Below are 18,990 nucleotides of genomic sequence, written 5' to 3'. Positions count from 1 at the left end.
CAAGAGGACCTCTAGGGGATAGTGTCCGGTTGCATTTTGAAATGCGATACAAATTGTTTCGTCGGTTAGATTTGGATGAAAATTTTTTTATTGCCTAACAACGGAGTGTGCTTGCTTACAAATACAATAGACAGCAAAACATCTCCAGATATAATTTGCGGGCATAGAAGGTGTGTGTATCAACATTCATTCTAATTATGGTATGAGACCACAAGATCACAATGTGCAGTTTGAGTACCAACCAGACTTATACGAGGGGCGTGCAATTAGTAATGGTCCTGACCCATTTCCCATAGCAGGAGATTAATGAAACTTGGCACAGTTATTAGTCTTTCTCTTCATAGGAACCACCCAGAGTTATGCATTTCTCCCATCGTTTGATGCAGCTCTGGACACCGATTTTGTAGGACACCCCAGGTTGGTCCTCCAACTGATGCCTCATCAATGGCACAAGAGGGACGACCAGGTCTGGGAGCTGTTTCCACAGACTTCCAGCCACGTTTGAATTCAGGATGCCAGCGTTTTACAAGGTCATATGATGGGGCATCATCACCATAAGTTTCATTTATTTCATCAAAAGTCTTCTTTGGTGTGCGTCCTTTCAAATACAAAAACCGGATCACTGCGCAACACTCAACTGGTTCCATTTCACACCTGGTCCATTTCGCACCTGACTAAGTTCAAACACCAGTAAATCAGAAACCACAATTAGTTCAGAGCTGTCTTTTGCAACATAACCCATAGAGATATGAATTATTCCACATACAAAATTTCATTTAGATCAGACAACTGGAAGTGGGTCAGGACCATTACTTATTGCACGCCCCTCGTAATATACTAATATCCTCACATACCGTTACGAAGTCCAGGCTGGGTATGGCGGTGATCATGGCTCTGTGCCAGTTCTCATCCTCAGGAAACATGGCCACGCAGGCCTGCCCCATGGCGATCAGGTCTGGTCTCATCTTGTACCTCTTCCCTTCATCACTGCAATAAACCTTCCTGGAAAATTAGGAAGTACCACATGTAGTTATCTGTAATAATACAGTAAATCTCAAAATATTTACAGTAGAAACATGGCCACACAGGCCTGCCCCATGGCGATCAGGTCTGGTCTCATCTTATACCTCTTCCCTTCATCACTGCAATAAACTTTCCTGGAGAAAGTAAGGAAGTACCACATGTAGTTATCTGTAATAATACTGTAAATCCTGAAATATTTACAGTAGAAACATGGCCACACAGGCCTGCCCCATGGCGATCAGGTCTGGCCTCATCTTATACCTCTTCCCCTCATCACTGCAATAAACTTTCCTGGAGAAAGGAAGGAAGCACCACATGTAGTTATCTGTAATAATACCAGGGTTGGGCAAGAGAAAGTGCTGATTGGACAAGTGCTTGTCTTACCCAACTTGTCTAATCGTGCAAGTCAGATATTTGCACAGTCATAGCATCAAGCAATGTTCAACACAGAAAAATGGAGCCAGTAATAGAATGATTCCATTGCTGGAAGTGAAAATATACAGAAAAATGTACTTTAAATTTCGAGCAAGGGAAAAGTTGATTTGGGCAGATAAATTTTTTATGTGCTTGCCCGATAGGACAAGTGAATTTTAGAAAACCTGTTGAATATCGTAAAACACTGAAAAACAAGCTATCAGCCACCAACAAATCAAGACCATAGCGCGTCAAGATAAAATGATATTGAAAAAAAAAGAAGAAGTTCTGCTTCAGTACCAAGGTCACATACCAGGGGGCCCTAAATTGGCCTTGACTTCCCACCACCTACCTACATGCTAAATATCATTGTAATCCATCCAGGGGTTCTTGATTCATGCTAAATACAAAAATCCAGAAACACAGACAGATAAGGCCAAAACTATATCTCCATTTTCCATGGAGATAAAAAGAAACCAAAGGCAACAAGTACAATATCAATTGTAGAGCTGTGTACCTAAAGATATTTTAGGTACAGGTACAGGTACACTGGTTCAGGTAAAGGTTCGGACCTTAACCTATACCTAAAGAAGTTTGATCAATTATCTGTAAGTTATAAATGTTGTCAACTGTCTTTTTTAGTGAGACTGTCATCTTAATAGTATGAGGATTTAGATATCTGAACTTCAAAAGTTTTCGTAATTTTTAACCGCACGATTATCACAATTGTCATCTTTGATATGGAATTTACTTATCTTTAGTCTCCAAAAGTGATGTTAAATAGTGATTTAGTTTGTTTAGATACAGGTACAGGTACACAGATGTTTAGGTCCAGACCTGTACCTGAACAATTTTAGAGGTACGGCACAGGTACGGTTATTTAGGCACACAGCCCCAATCAAGTGTTATGACAGTGACTTCTGACACCTACTCCAGTCTGTCCATCAAATCCTCCAGTGCGTCGGCTGTCTGCTGCCCTCGGAACTGCACATGGAAGTTTCCCGGATCCACAACGTTACAGATGTACACCTCTATGTACAGGGGCTCTTCCGCTGTGGGCTCGGGGAGGGGTAACTGTGGGTAGAACACCCCACTTCCTACTGCGTCAATGGGGATGCCCTCGTGGTCATCTCTCTTAACCTACAAACAAATGGGGAAAAAGTTTGACAAAGGTCCAATGGTGTTAGTCCAACTGTAGTGCTAATTGGGCCAGTCCATATCATTGTATGTCATTGATTGCTTGCCTGATAAAAGTTCCGATGGTGTTCATTCATTGCATAGTTCTAGATCTGCCACTCATATATATTACATACATTTAAACGCATTTCTTGATGGAAACATGGCAAGAAATAGGTGGAATGTTTTGAAATCTTGGGCCAGTGAAAAGTTGGCTTAATCCAGTGGAAATGACCATGTTCTTGCCCTATTTAAAAAAAAAGTCATATGCTGGAAAAGGCTTAAACTTATACCTATCCTCAATTTACAGTTTCCATACAAGCTTCCTCCTTCTTGTAAGCACAGAAACTGACCAGAAAAGAAATAAAAAATGTACAAGAAAACCTATGAAGTTGCTGTAAGATATTTGTCTCACCCGAGGCTTTGGTTGTTCTTGAACCTCTTCCTTTACTACTGGTTTCTCTTGTGGTTGTAGTTTTTTCAGTGCACCTTCTCTAGCATACAGCATCACAGTTCCTGTGTGAAAAGTTGGCGGGAAAAGAAATCACTCCAATGTCTTTCTTGGAAAATACATGTAAATTACTGGAGTGGTAAATAAAGTGTGGGAAAAAGAAGTGTGGGCATTATATTTTCACGAACGAGAAAACATCGTTTTTGTGTTCTTTTTCTCTCTTCCTCATAGCAGAAAGGGTTTACAGAAAAGGCTGGGCTGTGCACCAAGCTTGGCTACCTGGGCTGTCTACCTGGGCTGGCTACCATGTCAGGCTACTCAGGACCCAAGTCTTTATTTGACTCGCACACAGCACTTTGGGGAGAGCCTTATGCTATAGTATTGTATGCAAGTAGCTTGACACATGGCTAGAGGGAAAACATTCTGCATTTTTGCAAAAATGTTGCCTTTTCAACTAAGTATGGAAGGATTATAACCTGCTCCCTTATAAACCATCCTGACGTAATCTTCCATGTCCAGGAGTAGAGTCTCTGTACTCCTGTATCCTCGCTCTTGCACAGGTAGGGTACGTCCAGTTTGGGTCTGTGGAAAAAAAATGGGAGCAAAGAAGTCCTCACAATCACATTCTAATGCCCAAGTTCGTCCAGATTACCTGTGATGTCTGTATACAAACATTTGAAATGAGTTCCCAGTTAGGCTAATGTCACATTTGACCGGGGCCCAGTCAGGCTGTTTGTGGAAACGTGAAAAAATAGAAATGTACACATAAAAACTTTTTGTTCCAGAAAGCTACCCGGCTGGGACCTGGTTTGGAAATGTGACGTAGGCCTTACAAGAAACTTGGACAACATTTTAGGACATTAGTTTTAGGACAACATATCAAAGAGAGAGACAACTTTCTTTTGTCATTTTCAGTACGTGAGGATAAGCCAGTTCTGAGTGTCATACATGCATCTGCAGTATGATGCATTGTGGATTTAAAGGTCAAAGTTGAAAGCCCTCCCCATTTATTACCTTTGCCAGAATGGCTAAGGTTATGTTTTGGGCTTGTGAGTCTGTGTGTGTGTCTGTGTGTGTGTGTGTTAACAGCATAACTCAAGAAGTCTTGGATGAATCCCGATAATATTTGGTAGGTGGGTAGGGGTCGGGAAAACGAAGGTCAAGTTCGATAATGGGCCCCCTAGCGGCTTGCTAAGGTACTGCAGCAGAAACTCAATTTTTGATATCTCCTGTTCTGGACATGCTGTGATCATGATTTTTGAGTGGTAGATAGCCCTCGAGGCAGAGAGTAAGTGCTGTGAGTTTGGGCCCCCTAGCGGCTTTTTTGGAACTGCAGGCGCCGGTTTCCTTTCAAACTTTGGACGAGAATAACTCTACAACGTGTTGACGGATCGTCATGATTTTTGGTATGTAGATAGAATGAGTGATGACTTACATAATGGTATACTAATTATGCAAATCAACAGCTAATTTGCATAATTAATGAGGAAAATTTATAAATCCACTGCATTCCATGATAGGACTTTCAAACTTGTCACATATGTAGCTGGGAAGGAGAGAAATGTCGATAGATATCAATTATGCAAATGATGGCCTCATTTGCATAATTAATGAGAAAATATGAAGATGTTGACGGATCATCATGTTTTTTGGTATGTAGGTAGCGTAAGTGAAGACAAACATAATGAGATACCAATTATGCAAATCAACAGCTAATTTGCATAATTAATGAGGATATTTTATAAATTCACTACGTTCCATGATAGGACTTTAAAACTTGTCACATATGTAGCTGAGAAAGAGAGAAATGTCAATACATATTTATCATGCAAATGATGATCTCATTTGCATAATAAATGAGAAAATGTGAACGTGTTGACGGATCGTCATGATTTTTGGCATGTAGATAGCCTAAGTGAAGACTTATATAATGTGATACTTATTATGCAAATTAACAGCTAATTTGCATAATTGATGAGGAAAAGTTTATAAATCCACTGCATTCCATTTTAGTACTTGCATCAAAGTTGTCACATATGTAACTGAGATAGAGGGAAGAGAGTAAGGGGTGTATTTAAAGACTTTGAAAGAGAATAAGTCAAGAATGGATCAAAGGATCATCATGATTTTTGGTATGCTGATAGCTTAAGTTATGCTTGATACAATTTGATATCAATTACTGTAAGTTCATTTAAGTTCGCGAGATTTTTAAGTTCGCGTATTTCGCTGAGACCTCTGCTTCGCGAAGTCATCTACTCGCGAACATGCATGTTTAACATCGCCCCCTCCCCACACCATCCGTCCAAAAAAAAGATCCAGTCTCCGAAACTACGTGTCTACTATGATAGTTATACCAATGACAAGACTCAATTGATAACAGACTATTTATTCTTTTCAAACCGAAATAAAAGTTGATTCAACACTTATACGATACATGGAGTCATTATTGTATAGAAATGTGCCACTGGCGACCGGAGGAAAAAGAAACATGTCGGCTTTGTTTACTAACAAAACTTACGTATACGCCGTGACATGGCTGCGATAACAATTTACTTAGTACATTATCCAAGTTTAACTAGATTTCTACAAGTTACAAACAAAACAAAAAATAAAACTGAGTAGTACTGGTCTTTAAAAATACAAGTAATGGCTATGGAATCACAGCAAATTATAATAGCTATGGAATCACAGCAAATTATAATAGCGGGGAAATTTTCACGACTAAAAACGTGGCAAGCAAAACCCCGCTTACATGCCGAAAAAAAGACGTTCGTTTCATAATTCTGAGTTAGAACTGCAGTAAATATGGGAGAGATAAACTCTTCACCTTCTTGTGTACAATTTGTGTCCACAAATTACGCTGAAAGTTTAAAACTTAGCGTCGTCTTTTACGCCGAAAATATTTCAAAATGGCGCCCGCGTCGCTTGTTTGGCGTGGGTATCCCGTCAGCCTATGCGGCAAATGTGATTGCGACATAACAGAGGTCATTGGCCCTGTTGCGTTCCGTGCGCTGTCGTCAAATCACGGCCGAAATGAGCTCAGCAATGAGACAGTGGCTCGGTAGAAACACATTTTTTTTATTGAGTACACCAACTTAAGACATTGTTTGAAGGGGAACTATGAACTGTATTAAAGGCCTATTGCCGCCTTTGACGGCATGACTAGTGTTGCGATGTGGGTGGGAGGGGGGCACTCGCTACCGGATCGTAACTTTCGAAAAATAATTGAAACACCCGCTTGCGAACTCAAAGATCTCGCGAACTCCCGATTTGCTCAAACTCGCGAAATTAAGTGCTCGCGAACATAAATGAACTTACAGTAATTGTAACTTGGGAGCTAATTTGCATAATCAATGCCGAAATTTTATAAACCAACTCATACATAACAAACCTGGTTTATTTGGCAAAAGGTATGTGTTTGTGGAACTCTAGTTACCTTTGCCAGAATGGCTAAGGTTATGTTTTGGGCTTGTGAGTCTGTGTGTGTGTGTGTTAACAGCATAACTCAAGAAGTCTTGGATGAATCCCAATAATATTTGGTAGGTGGGTAGGGTTCGGGATAACGAAGGTCAAGTTCGATAATGGGCCCCCTAGCGGCTTGCTAAGGTACTGCAGCGGAAACTCAATTTTTTATATCTCGTGTTCTGGACAAGCTGTGGTCATGATTTATGGGTGGTAGATAGCCCACGGGGCAGAGAGTATGTGCTGTGAGTTTGGGCCCCCTAGCGGCTTTTTTGGTACTGCAGGCGCCGGTTTCCTTTCAAACTTTGGACGAGAATAACTCTGCAACGTGTTGACGGATCTTCATGATTTTTGGTATGTAGATAGAATGAGTGTTGACTTACATAATTGAATACTAATTATGTAAATCAACAGCTAATTTGCATAATTAATGAGGAAAGTTTATAAATCCACTGCATTCCATGATAGGACTTTCAAACTTGTCACATATGTAGCTGGGAAGGAGAGAAATGTCAATAGATATCAATTATGCAAATGATGGCCTCATTTGCATAATTAATGAGAAAATTTGAACATGTTGACGGATCATCATGTTTTTTGGTATGTAGGTAGCGCAAGTGAAGACCTACATAACGAGATACCAATTATGCAAATCAACAGATAATTTGCATAATTAATGAGGACATTTTATAAATCCACTACATTCCATGATAGGACTTTGAAACTTGTCACATATGTAGCTGAGAGGAGAGAAATGGCAATACATATTTATCATGCAAATGATGATCTCATTTGCATAATTAATGAGAAAATGTGAACGTGTTGACGGATCGTCATGATTTTTGGCATGTAGATAGCCTAAGTGAAGACTTATATAATGTGATACTTATTATGCAAATTAACAGCTAATTTGCATAATTGATGAGGAAAAGTTTATAAATCCACTGCATTCCATTATAGTACTTTCATCAAAGTTGTCACATATGTAACTGAGAAAGAGGGAAGAGAGTAAGAGGTGTATTTAAAGACTTGATCAAAGAATGGATCAAAGGATCATCATGATTTTTGGTATGCTGATAGCTTAAGTTATGCTTGATACAATTTGATATCAATTAATTGTAACTTGGGATCTAATTTGCATAATCAATGCCGAAATTTTATAAACTCCAAGCATATAATTATGAAGAAAATGAAATGAGTAACGCATTTGTCTACAGACATCATTCTACATAACAAACCTGGTTTATTTGGCAAAGGTATGTGTTCGTGGAACTCTAGTTACCTATAGTAAAGTTTGACATAAATACCTTTGTGGTTTTCACTGCAAAATCATGATACTGTAAACGTGTGTTTCCTTTGTGTTACTACTGTACTAAAGATGTGTCAAACAAACTACAAAACATCTTTTCCTCTCTAATTGAAAAATTAACTTACAGCTCATAGGGGCCTTAAACTTTGACCTTCAAGTCCACATGCACATGTGTACTTGAAACTGTGAAATAGCTTATTCTTACTCACTGAAGCTTCAAGGAAAAATGGTACTTGAAATTGCACATTCACAGAATGTAAAAGAATAACACAACAAATGCGTGAGCCCTACCTTGAATACCTCAGGGAACTGTTTACTCTTGATGCCTTCCGGATGTTTCAGTAAGACTTGTACGATCAACATCTCCAGGGAGGGGGGACTGGCAACTGGTGCTATCACCTTCTCCTCTGTCATCAAGAACAATATCAAGTATGGAAAACAGAAGAAAATGTGACACACAGAAAATTTGACATTTTGCCAAACTGCCAACTTTTCCCTTATTACATCATCTATCTACACGTTAAAGTCCCATGGAATCAGAATAGTATGTGTAACACAAAATCTGCTGTCCGGGGCTGTAACTGCCGACCAGATGTTGAATGGGCTGCTATAATCGAGAATCAGAACAGTTGACAGACGTTCTGCTGCAGTACCAACAGAAGCCACTAGGAAGACCAACTCTTATACCTAATGTCATAACAATTTATCCATAGGTTCTAAAGGCATACTGGCAAAAGTAAGCAGAAACACAGACACACACAAAAACCAAAAACAATACCTTTCTTTATGGAGGTAATTAGCTATTTATATAGGAGAAGCAACTGTTACATCTTTCTTACTTGTGATAGCCTTTAAATTTAAGTTTACTACTATCGTTCTCTGAAATATTAAACATTCAACATTACTGAAAGCAGCACTATGACTTGTTATGATCTGTTTACCTTCCTTCTTTCTGTAGGCCTTCTGTTCACATAGCCACCAGTCTCCGTTAGGGTTGGGTCGTGTGATAACAGCAACATCAGTTAGAGCTGAGATCATCTCTATCACACTGTAGAACCCATTTTCCTGTAGCGGTAGCTCTTTCCCGAGTTTTTTCTGCACAATAAAAAATACATTTGGAACGTTGAACAAAGTTTCACAACCTTCCTTTAATTCTTCAGTAAACGTTTTAATGACCATCTGTCATCTTTATCAGTACAAAATGCCGCTATGTGACGTAGCGGCAAGGATGCTTAACATCTCACATTATAGAACATTCCAATATCAAGTAATTACGTCACAATAAATCAGGTCAAGTTCGAATTGCTCTGATTCTGTCTAGTTCATGTAGCATCAATAGTATTTGTTTCATTTTGTACCAGGGCTTTAGCCAGCTCGAAATTTTTTTCCGTCAGCCAATTAAAATCGTCGCGAAAACCGCGAAAATTAATTAGAAGGACTGAACTGAAAACGGGTTTTAATGAGATTATCGTATGCGAAAGGGCACCGACACACATTATCAACAATCATAACAATAGCTAAACAAACAGTGTGTGGCTTTTACGGCCGTGGACGGCGTCCACAAGCCGCCTGTAGCTTCCACCAAGGATTTTTGTCTGTCAAGGTTCACGGATTGGTTTTAAAATTTTTCCGTCAGACGCAGCAAATTTCCATCAATTGATACGTAAAAAGCTTTGCATAGTTTGTATACTTTCTTAAACATACCAAAGAGACAGACGCAGCAAATTTCCGTCAATGGACGGAAAAACGGACGCTGGCTAGACCCGTTTTGTACTGATGAAGGCGACACAAGAACCGTACATGTCAATTACTTATGATATCCTCTATTTTCTGCTCAAGATAGATTTTCACTTTTTGACTGTTTATGTGAAATATTGCAAATAAATTTCTTTTCCTTGTGACTACCCTATTACAGTTGCAACTTTATTACAGTAGGCAATTAACAAATTTGTAGAGACCGTGGTAGTAGAGAACACTAGCATGTTAATAAATTCAAGCAAGGACCTTGTATTCTTTTACATGCAGAAACACTCAGCAACACTCCTTCATACATTCAACATATTTAATGCAAAACATATCTTTACCTTATATTCAAATGGCAGTCTTTTCGCCCACATCCCATTGGGCCGTTCTGCAAGAACCTATTGACAAAATTTAACAAGCGTTACAATGTTTGTGATCATAGCTCTGTCAGTCTTTGTTTTCTTAAACTATAGCACAATTGAAATGTTCAATACCTACATTGTATTTTCATTTTAGAGCATTGAGGCCATGTTGATTTAATTATATGATGACATTAGCTCGCACAGCAAATTTCGTCTGTTTCCAAAAATAAAAGAAAGTTTTTGACCATACTGTAAATCATATAAAGCAGTTGTAAAAATGAGCACATATATGCTGTAAATTGCAAGAATATCGGAAAACGGATACTAATCTCAAAGAATGTCAAACTCAAAGTAAATCCCGAAGTCAAGAAGAAGTAAAGGAACAAAGATGAAAAATCTATTGTTCGGTATACCATATTCTGTGTGTCTAGTCATTTGTTCAACCTTACTGGCCACTTTTTATACTCAAGTCAAGACATCTTTTTTCTTCCACAAACTTTTTTTTATTTGCGCACTCCTATCAGTTTTGGGGTTCCCAGATGATGTCATATAATTAAATCACTATGGCCTAACAATGAAAAAATATATATTTTGTACCAAACAAGCAAAAGTGTGTCACAGTCACATTGTTACAAGTCTAAAGAAGTACACAGCATACAAAACTAAAATTTGCCTACAAACCTCTGTGATTTCTGCCTTCAGAACAGGGTCGATGACCCCACATGAGGCAGGTTCAGGTTTGGGTGTGGGTTTGGGTTTGGGCTGTTCTGTACTTCTGTGTGGCTTTAACAGCTCATACTCTGTCTGTGTGGGACTCTTCGCTCTTTCCACAAGTATGGGTCTTTGGTGCGGCTCTCCAGCTTCCACAACTGGGTAGAAAAATACATTTGATTTGTAGATATGACCACAAGTCAGTTACAGATGTATCACATACTTTTAATCAAATGATGTTACTGGAGCAATGTATAAACTGACAACAGAGTTGTTTGAGGTAAATTGTTGAAAATACAGTGACTCAAACCTATACACATGACTGTATATACATATATCGTACAAACATACATACATACAGAGTCATGTATACAGGTATGCCTGTATCTTGAGCTTTTCACTGCTTCTAAAAAAAAAGAGTTTGGGACAAATACAAAGAAGCAAAACTTTTAAGTTGGAAGGACCTACATTTTGTATAACAAATATGGCATGACCAACAAGCAAACACAAGTGCTGTTGCTTCCAAAGCGGTAGTACTACGTTAAAGGAGTTACATAATGCACACTTATATGCAGGGTGGGCCTTATAGTAGAAGCCAGTGAATTGCACAACGGATAACTGCACACTTCTGTTAATGGTACGGAATCCCGAAATTTGGTAGTAATGCAGTCCAGCTGAATAACTTCGCTTCGTTGCACCAGCCGGATAATTGCACAAAATGTACTAGCATATGGGGAGTACAATTAAACAGCTTCTACTGTATCCTGAACACATCCAGATATAGCATATTTATGATTATATGTTCAAAGTTATCCTTACCTTGGGTTGTGGAACGGTTAGAAGAGTCACCTCTACCGTAGATGCGAAAAGTGCTGCCAGCCTGCGGTCGTATTCTGTAAAACAATGTTTCCACCTTTATACCTTTTCAAACACCTTAATTTTGAACTTTAAAAAAATCCTGCAGGCATTAGCAATAAATTTCTCTTGAAGTTCCCATGCACTTCAATAAAAATTTCATCTACATGTATTACATATTGGAATATGCAAAATGTTACCTGACAAGACCCTTAGAAGCAGCATTTCTGCCAGGCCTCAGCTTAGAGGCCGTCCACCTGGGAACGGAGTTTCGCAAAAAACGCGAAAAATAAATCTAAAAATAAAGATAACTACAAGGAGGTTTTGATTTGTGCTGCGTACCGCATGCCCGTAGCCAGGATTTTGGTTGGTGGGGTTCTTTTTAGTAATTTTGGGACCATCGAGTGCCGCAGCTACCTAGGGGGGTTGGGGGGCATGCTCCCCCGGAAAAATTGAAATTTTGACCTTCTGAAATGCCATTTCCTGCATTTTGACAGGCAAAAATCGCTTGCAAAGTTTAATGGAATTTCTATTAAAAGACAAGGCTTTTGCGTAAGTCTTTGAGGCCAACTCCCTCGACATATTTTCACCCTGTCCGACACCAATGGCGAGAGGTGTGGCAATGGATGTCCGTGGACATTTTGAAATCTGGACCCTCTGAAAAGCCATTTCCTGCACTTTCTGGGGCAAATTTTGCTGATATATAGTGAAAGACTCACTAAGATTGACTGAAATGTCTATCAGGGAAAAATGCAAATCAGTCATGCCTTTGAAAAAAATCTTGGACATGAAAAAGTGGACCTTCGAGCCTGAAAAAGCGGACCTTTTGAGCTTGTTGGGGGGTTCTTCCGAACCCCCCGAACCCCCCCTGGCTACGGGCATGTACCGGTATGCCGCAACGTAGGGGTACATACTAGACTTTTAAAAAGTTCTCTTTCATACTGTAGTATACTTGTTAACCATCTAAAACCTTCCATAGATTGAGAAATTTGCGTTTAGAAAGCAGCTCTCAGAAAGACGAAAAACATTGGGTTAGCAGCAATGGCGGCCGAAATATCTCAAGTTGTCGCGAGATATGTGTGACGTCAGGGGAAGCTAGTGAAGCGATTGGCATAGCATACCATGGGGTCTGATCAGCGACTGCCATATCTGAGCGTGTTTACCCACGAATTTCTGCCCCTTTGAAGATTTTGTGGTCTTAAAACTTATATCACAAGAAATCACTTAAAAAGTTATACTTGTTATTCTAAATTTATGTCTACCATCTCTTATATGAACGAGTTATTCTTCTGTCCTGTTGCTGATAGTGAACTTGAAAGTTGGTTGGGGATTCCCCCTGCATGCCATGCTGTGCACCGGCATGTTTCTGATCAGCGTGTTTACGATGAAAACAGAAACTGTCAAAGCTTCTTATCTAGAAAAAGTTTGTGTGGTGTCTTATTACGTTTCGGATAGAATCCAATATCCTTCGTCAGTGACACTTGCAAAACAAACAGTGTGTGGCTTTCTGGCCCTTGACGGCATCCCCAAGCCCATGGCTTCAATGCAAAACACAAAACTGTGGTTTACTTTCTTGACTATGTTCATGTACAGATTTCTCGGCAAAAATGTGAGTCCCAATCTTTTATTTGCGTCCAAGCCGTCTTTAACGAAATGAGTCCGTCATTGGACGGGCGGACGACCCTCTGGGGGAAACACTGCACAGAAGTTATAGTGATAATTTTGTTTGACATTGGTCAAACAGTAAAATGTCATATTTACATGTAGCACTTTACTTTTTGAACAGTCTTATCTGTTTTATCCGTAAAGAAAAGTGAATTGTACCAAGGAAATTTTCACAGCTCTTTTCCACAAGTGCAATTTTGACCCTTTCCAACAGCATGTAAGTTGGTTGAGGAACATCAGCCAGAATTTAAACTCTCAACCTCTTGGTCCACAAACAGGGTCACTTACAACTGGACTACACAGTATTTCAATGGAAAATTTCCAGAACACATGGCAAAATTTTCTAGCCTGGGTGCCATCCAGATAGTAGTTTGCTCCTATGTTCGCTTCTGCTATCCATCTGGAGACCTGCGCATTCAAACCGTTTGGTGCTAACGGTGTTAATGCGCAAATTAAGGAATGGGTTCTAGAGCGCTTGTTCAGCAGAGAAGCAATATATCTAGTGTACAATGAATATCAGAGCTGGAAGCAACTGTATATATTATATAATGAACGTCTGAGTGGAATACTTTCCGGATGGTACCCAGGCTACATTTTTTTAGGAATCTTATTTAATTCTGTACGTACAGTATAATGTCCCGGAGTGCCCTGAGCAGTTCTCCCATGGACTTGTATCCCAGCTTAGTGTAGTTGATCTGGCTGCCAAACCTTCGGCCAAATGCAGTGTTGAAAGCAGAGCTTGGGATCCCACTAGGGTAGGATGCTAACAGCTGCTTTACCTGAAAGTGTAACATCACACATACACCAATTTGTTAGAGCAGTGAAGGACAAAATTAGTTCAAAGGATTAAACATTAAGGTAGCTACAAGGCCTTAATAGACCAGTAATTGTGGCATGATATAGTCACTGCTTGACATGAAAAAATATGAAACAGCCAGGCTTTGAACCAGCGACCTCCCGAATGCAAAATGAACACCCAACACTAGGGGTACAGATTTTCTTGTTGGACTGGTCCAGAAATACCGGACCTGAAAAAAATCAGTAGACCGGATGTTGGACCGATTTGAAAATCAACAGATTATATTGGTTGGCGTTAACATTTTGTTTGGCTCACATGTCCAAGAAAAGAACAAGAGTGAAGTAGAGGAGAGTTGATAGTCATTTTTCCCAAGCTTCTAAGGTCAACTTGGTCTAAAGGTAGTTAGTGTTGTTTACAAGAAGACAGGATTTTAAAATGCCAATGGATGTCAGATACTCCTCCAAACAGAATCCTTTGTGGCAAAATGGACCATTGTTTTGAGTGACACACGTTCATAAGTTTTCACAGATAATTAGGCCCAGGTTCAAGTCCATACCTGGACCTGATCCTCTGGACCTGGACTATACATGTACCTAGATTTTATGTACCCACCCTACACAACACAGAGACCATTGCTGTACCTGTGTTCTTACGCCAGCAGGAACACTGGCTGTAGGAGCAGGCTGAAGCGGCCTGGGTCGAGGATGTGCCTTTCTCTCGTACATCCGCCTCGGCCTGCTCTCCCTCTGTCTGGCCACCAGATTAGCTACACGCTGGGTATCCTCATCCACCACCGCCCGCAGCACCTGCATACTACCCTGCCAGGTCAGCTGGACCACATCACTGATGTCCCGGATGAAATCTGGTGTGGTAGGGAAAAGATGGGGAAAGGATAAGGTCTCATAGCTTTTCTGGGGCCGTACAGGCAGTAGTTCTAGGCCCCCCCAAAGTAAAAGAAATATCATTTCAGAGGGTCTAGATTGCAAAATTGGCATGGGGAGCATACCCCGGACACCCTAGGATTGCTGCACCTTTGACAGGGTTTCCATTCAAAATCCGGGCAATGGAAAAAAAATTCAAGCTAGCTAGAACACTGATCTAAAGTGAAGGTACATCATTGTCAGGCAGAGCCTCCCAAACCAAGTTAGGCACACATTTGAACCTGGGTAAAGAAAGTTGTGCTCAGTTCCTTTTCCAAGTCCATGCATGTACCATGTCTAGTCAGGAATGCCAGCAATTACTGGGTAAACTTGTGACCTCACGATCTCATGTCCATTAGCCTAATAATATATATAACATTACCAACAGTGCAGAAGGGAGGCATAAAGCACAGTATAAAAGTTTAGAAAATGTCTCAGACTTGTTTTATAGTTACATTACAAAACAAGCTAATTCAAAGATAGAATTTGACAATAACATACTGAAAAAAAATTTCATCATAAAAATATATGGTTTGGGTGCAATCTAAAATTGCATTCCACACATTTGCCTGTGCCTTCAATTCATGACATTATTACTAGACTCTATATCTCTCACTCATTATAGTAAAGACGACATATTCATGATATTGAACTCTGACGTCTTTCGCCTCAATACAGATATTAAAAATACAGTCTGTACTAATCAAAATACCCTGCACATGTATGATATACCAGATGTCCTATATTTACATTGTAAATTACAGATCTCAAATAACTAAGCAGATGTTTGTGGGTAAATCATAACATTTCCCTAGCTACTAGTTTCTCTTACAAACTGCCTCTCCAACACAGGAAAATGTAAAGATTTATCCTTCCGATATCTGCTTGTGGGTTCTCATATTCCTACCAATCGGTGCGTTGTATCCCAGCTCCCTGTAGGGCAGCGGATGACCGATGAACTGTTTGTAGTCGTCCAGCAGCATGGTGGCGGTCAGCCCACGCTGGGCGGAGATCAGGAGGGACCTGATGTCCTTCTTCACCTCCTGGACCATCTTAGCCTTGCTGGACATGATGCCTGCTGGTCAAGGAGAATACTTTTTTATTAATAGAGGCATTTCATTATAAATGTAACATCATAGCGATCATAATGTAAATACCTCTATGACAATATTGGTGGGGGATGGATTAGAGGAGGTTGTAGAATGTGTTTACAAGGGGCTAAAAAGATGGAGGAAAAGGGGATCTTCATGCATGATAAAAAATGCAACTTTCATTATTCAATTACAGTCAAACCTGTCTATAGCTGCCACTCAAGGGACCGGACAAATTTGGCCACTATAGACAGGTGGCCTCTGTATAGAGGTGGTAACTTGTAGATAAAATACCCAAGGGACCGACAAAAAGTGGCCACTATGGACAGGTGGCCCCTCTGTAGAGGTGGCCCCTAATACAGGTTTGACTGTACTTATGCAGCTTTTCACAAATCCGTAAGACTAGTCTATATAAGGTTCCGGTTCGGAATTTCAAATGACCAGATATCCAAATAGTCCCTAAGAATAAGACGCATATCAGAGGTTGTCTCTATAGTTTTGGCTCTAGATTTTCCGGCTATCGCTTTAGCAATGTATAATCTTTTATACTTCTGCAAATGCTTGTTGTTTGTAGCGTTTTATGGTGTCGGAGATTTGATCGTGCGGCGAACACTTCCTGGTATTAGTGCGCACGATAGCGGTAAAGCGTTTCGTCGCCTGATTACCCAGATTGTGCGCTCTGTGTGCGTTTTGGGTGTTTTAGCGCCATCGGAGCTTGCGGACAACGTATCGAATAGCTTTTCTTCCTTTTTACTCAGTTAGTATACAGAAGAAGTCTTGACCTTTATTGCCATATTAGTCATTATCCCAGGAAAACTCATTTTTACCGTGTAGCGGCCTGTACAGAATAGCTCCAAATTAGCAATTTTTGGGTGAAAAGCTTATATTTTTTATGGTGTTTTCTTGTTTTTAAATGCAATGGAAATAGATTACCCTGCAGATGAAGGTGAACTCGCATTACATCCTCCCATGCTGTTTACAACTCCAAATGCAGATGTATATAACCAATGCTGTCTCTATTCAATTGCAAATATGCCTCATACCACTGGTCATTGATATTCACATGGCCAAAGTAGAACTTTTCATACTATGTCAACAAACATGTCTGGATGTCAGGATATGCAAATTTTCTTCACACCTCCATGGTGAATCTGTGTGCGATATAAACAACTTACTGCCATGTGGTTAGCTTACATGCCCGTAGCCAGGGGGGGGGGGGTTCGGGGGGTTCGGAAGAACCCCCCCACTCGCTCAAAAGGTCCGCTTTTTCAGGATCGAAGGTCCACTTTTTCATGTCCAAGATTTTTTTTCAAAGGCATGACTGATTTGCATTTTTCCTTGATAGACATTTCAGCCAATCGTAGTAAGTCTATCAGCAAAATTTGCCCCAGAAAGTGCAGGAAATGGCTTTTCAGAGGGTCCAGATTTCAAAATTTCCCCGGACCTCCATTGCGACGCCTCACGCCTTTGGTGTCGGACATGGTGAAAATATGTCGAGGGAGTTGGCCTCGAAGCCTTGTCCTTTAATAGAAATACCATTAAACTTCGCAAGCGATTTTTGACGGTCAAAATGCAGGAAATGGCATTTCAGAGGGTCAAAATTTCATTTTTTCCGGGGGAGCATGCCCCCGGACCCCCCTAGATACCTCACGCCCTCGCGCCTGCGGCGCTCGATGGTCCCACATTTACTAAAAAGAACCCCCCCAACCGAAATCCTGGCTACGGGCATGGCTTATACGCCATTTAACTAACAAACAGAAGATGTTCATGGAAAGAGCAACACCTTAGGAGCTAATCAACGTGGATAATCTACATCAACACTTTCACTTCAGGTCTACGAGTTTGTTTTGATCCTGAAGGAAAGGCGATTTGCATAAGTCATGGCTCCGCATTCCAGCATGCATCGACAAGCTTTCAGTTTCGCTCGTCCGTTTTTTCCCGTCCTCACAAATATCTACCGACGTTTTTGACGACTATACCTATGTAGATACCTTCTGTGTCCCTCCAGGCACGGCCCAAATCAGGAAATCCTCTTCTTTCCCCGCTGTAGAAGCTCAATTTTCCCGCGAAGTTGTTCCCCAAATAACTTCTTGGAAAGTCAAAGTTCAGGTTATCATGGCCTCCAGTAATTTCATGGCATGCAAACGCAAAAAAATATTTAAACCTCCAACAGATTCACGTATCACCAATCGAAGTCCAAACAGTTATCTTTTTGAGATATGGACAATAATTTGTAATATTTTTGTGTGTTCAGTTTCGCTATGTGACGGTTTTTGAGATTTCTATTGGCTCTTTGCATTTTGATGCGAACAACAAAAGCCCGCGAAAAAGTTACGTGACGTCAGAGTCCCATCATGCTCTGGGACTTCTACAACTTTGTACATGTATGATATATGAAACATGTACTGTTTACCTGCATGTATGCAGGTATGGTTTTCATGGGCGTGGGAATTTTTTGTAGCTGGGGATGTAGGGCGCTGTATCTCAAGAACGGATGGTGCGAGCACAACGATTTTTGGTACGTGGGTTGGGGGTGGTAGCATGACACTCAGGTGTGATTTTGGGCCTCCTGGTGCTTGACCTTGACATTGAAGATGGCATTTTTTGTGTTTTTTGGGCACTTTTGGCGCTGTGTGCCCGGAACGATACGCGCCATTGCGACGATTTTTGGTGCATGGGTGGGGAGTTGTTGCCTGTTGCCTAGGATTGACTTTGGGCCTAGTCGCGTTTGAACTTGACACGGCAGGTCGAATTTTGTGTTCGGGAGGGGCATTTCCGGAGTTATATCTTCTGAACGGTTGGTGTGGGTGCGATGATATTTGGCACATGTGTCGGCGGTGGCTGAATAATTCTCAAATTTGATTTTGGCGCCCTTGGTGCTTGAACTTGACATTCCAGGTTACCTTTTGTGCGGGCACGGGGCATGCGCTTTATATCCGGAATGCAAGGTGCCATTGTCTTGCTATTTGGTACATGGGTTTGTGCTAGTGTCCTGGTGGTCAGGTTTGA

General features: G+C 40.6%; 1 protein-coding gene across 1 annotated transcript in view; it reads right to left on the bottom strand.

Moving 5' to 3' along the window:
* LOC118420677 (tudor domain-containing protein 5-like) overlaps positions 1–18,141 on the bottom strand; it is a 45,411-nt gene extending 27,270 nt beyond the window's left edge. The window contains exons 1-13 of the mRNA XM_035827571.1: positions 17,973–18,141; positions 15,798–15,965; positions 14,612–14,832; positions 13,799–13,950; positions 11,471–11,544; positions 10,622–10,809; positions 9,920–9,976; positions 8,777–8,930; positions 8,127–8,242; positions 3,541–3,646; positions 3,029–3,129; positions 2,369–2,577; positions 855–1,002 (exon numbers count right to left, since the gene is read on the bottom strand). Of these exons, the coding sequence (XP_035683464.1) occupies positions 855–1,002; positions 2,369–2,577; positions 3,029–3,129; positions 3,541–3,646; positions 8,127–8,242; positions 8,777–8,930; positions 9,920–9,976; positions 10,622–10,809; positions 11,471–11,544; positions 13,799–13,950; positions 14,612–14,832; positions 15,798–15,960 (1,689 nt within the window). The 5' untranslated portion in view covers positions 15,961–15,965; positions 17,973–18,141. The remainder of the gene's footprint in view (positions 1–854; positions 1,003–2,368; positions 2,578–3,028; positions 3,130–3,540; positions 3,647–8,126; positions 8,243–8,776; positions 8,931–9,919; positions 9,977–10,621; positions 10,810–11,470; positions 11,545–13,798; positions 13,951–14,611; positions 14,833–15,797; positions 15,966–17,972) is intronic.
* Between the last annotated feature and the right edge of the window lie 849 nt (positions 18,142–18,990).

This window comes from Branchiostoma floridae, chromosome 8 (assembly GCF_000003815.2).
Source record: "Branchiostoma floridae strain S238N-H82 chromosome 8, Bfl_VNyyK, whole genome shotgun sequence".
Lineage (NCBI taxonomy): Eukaryota > Metazoa > Chordata > Leptocardii > Amphioxiformes > Branchiostomatidae > Branchiostoma > Branchiostoma floridae.
The sequence above is the reverse complement of the archived record's forward strand: the minus strand, read 5'-3'. Positions and strand labels throughout refer to the sequence as shown.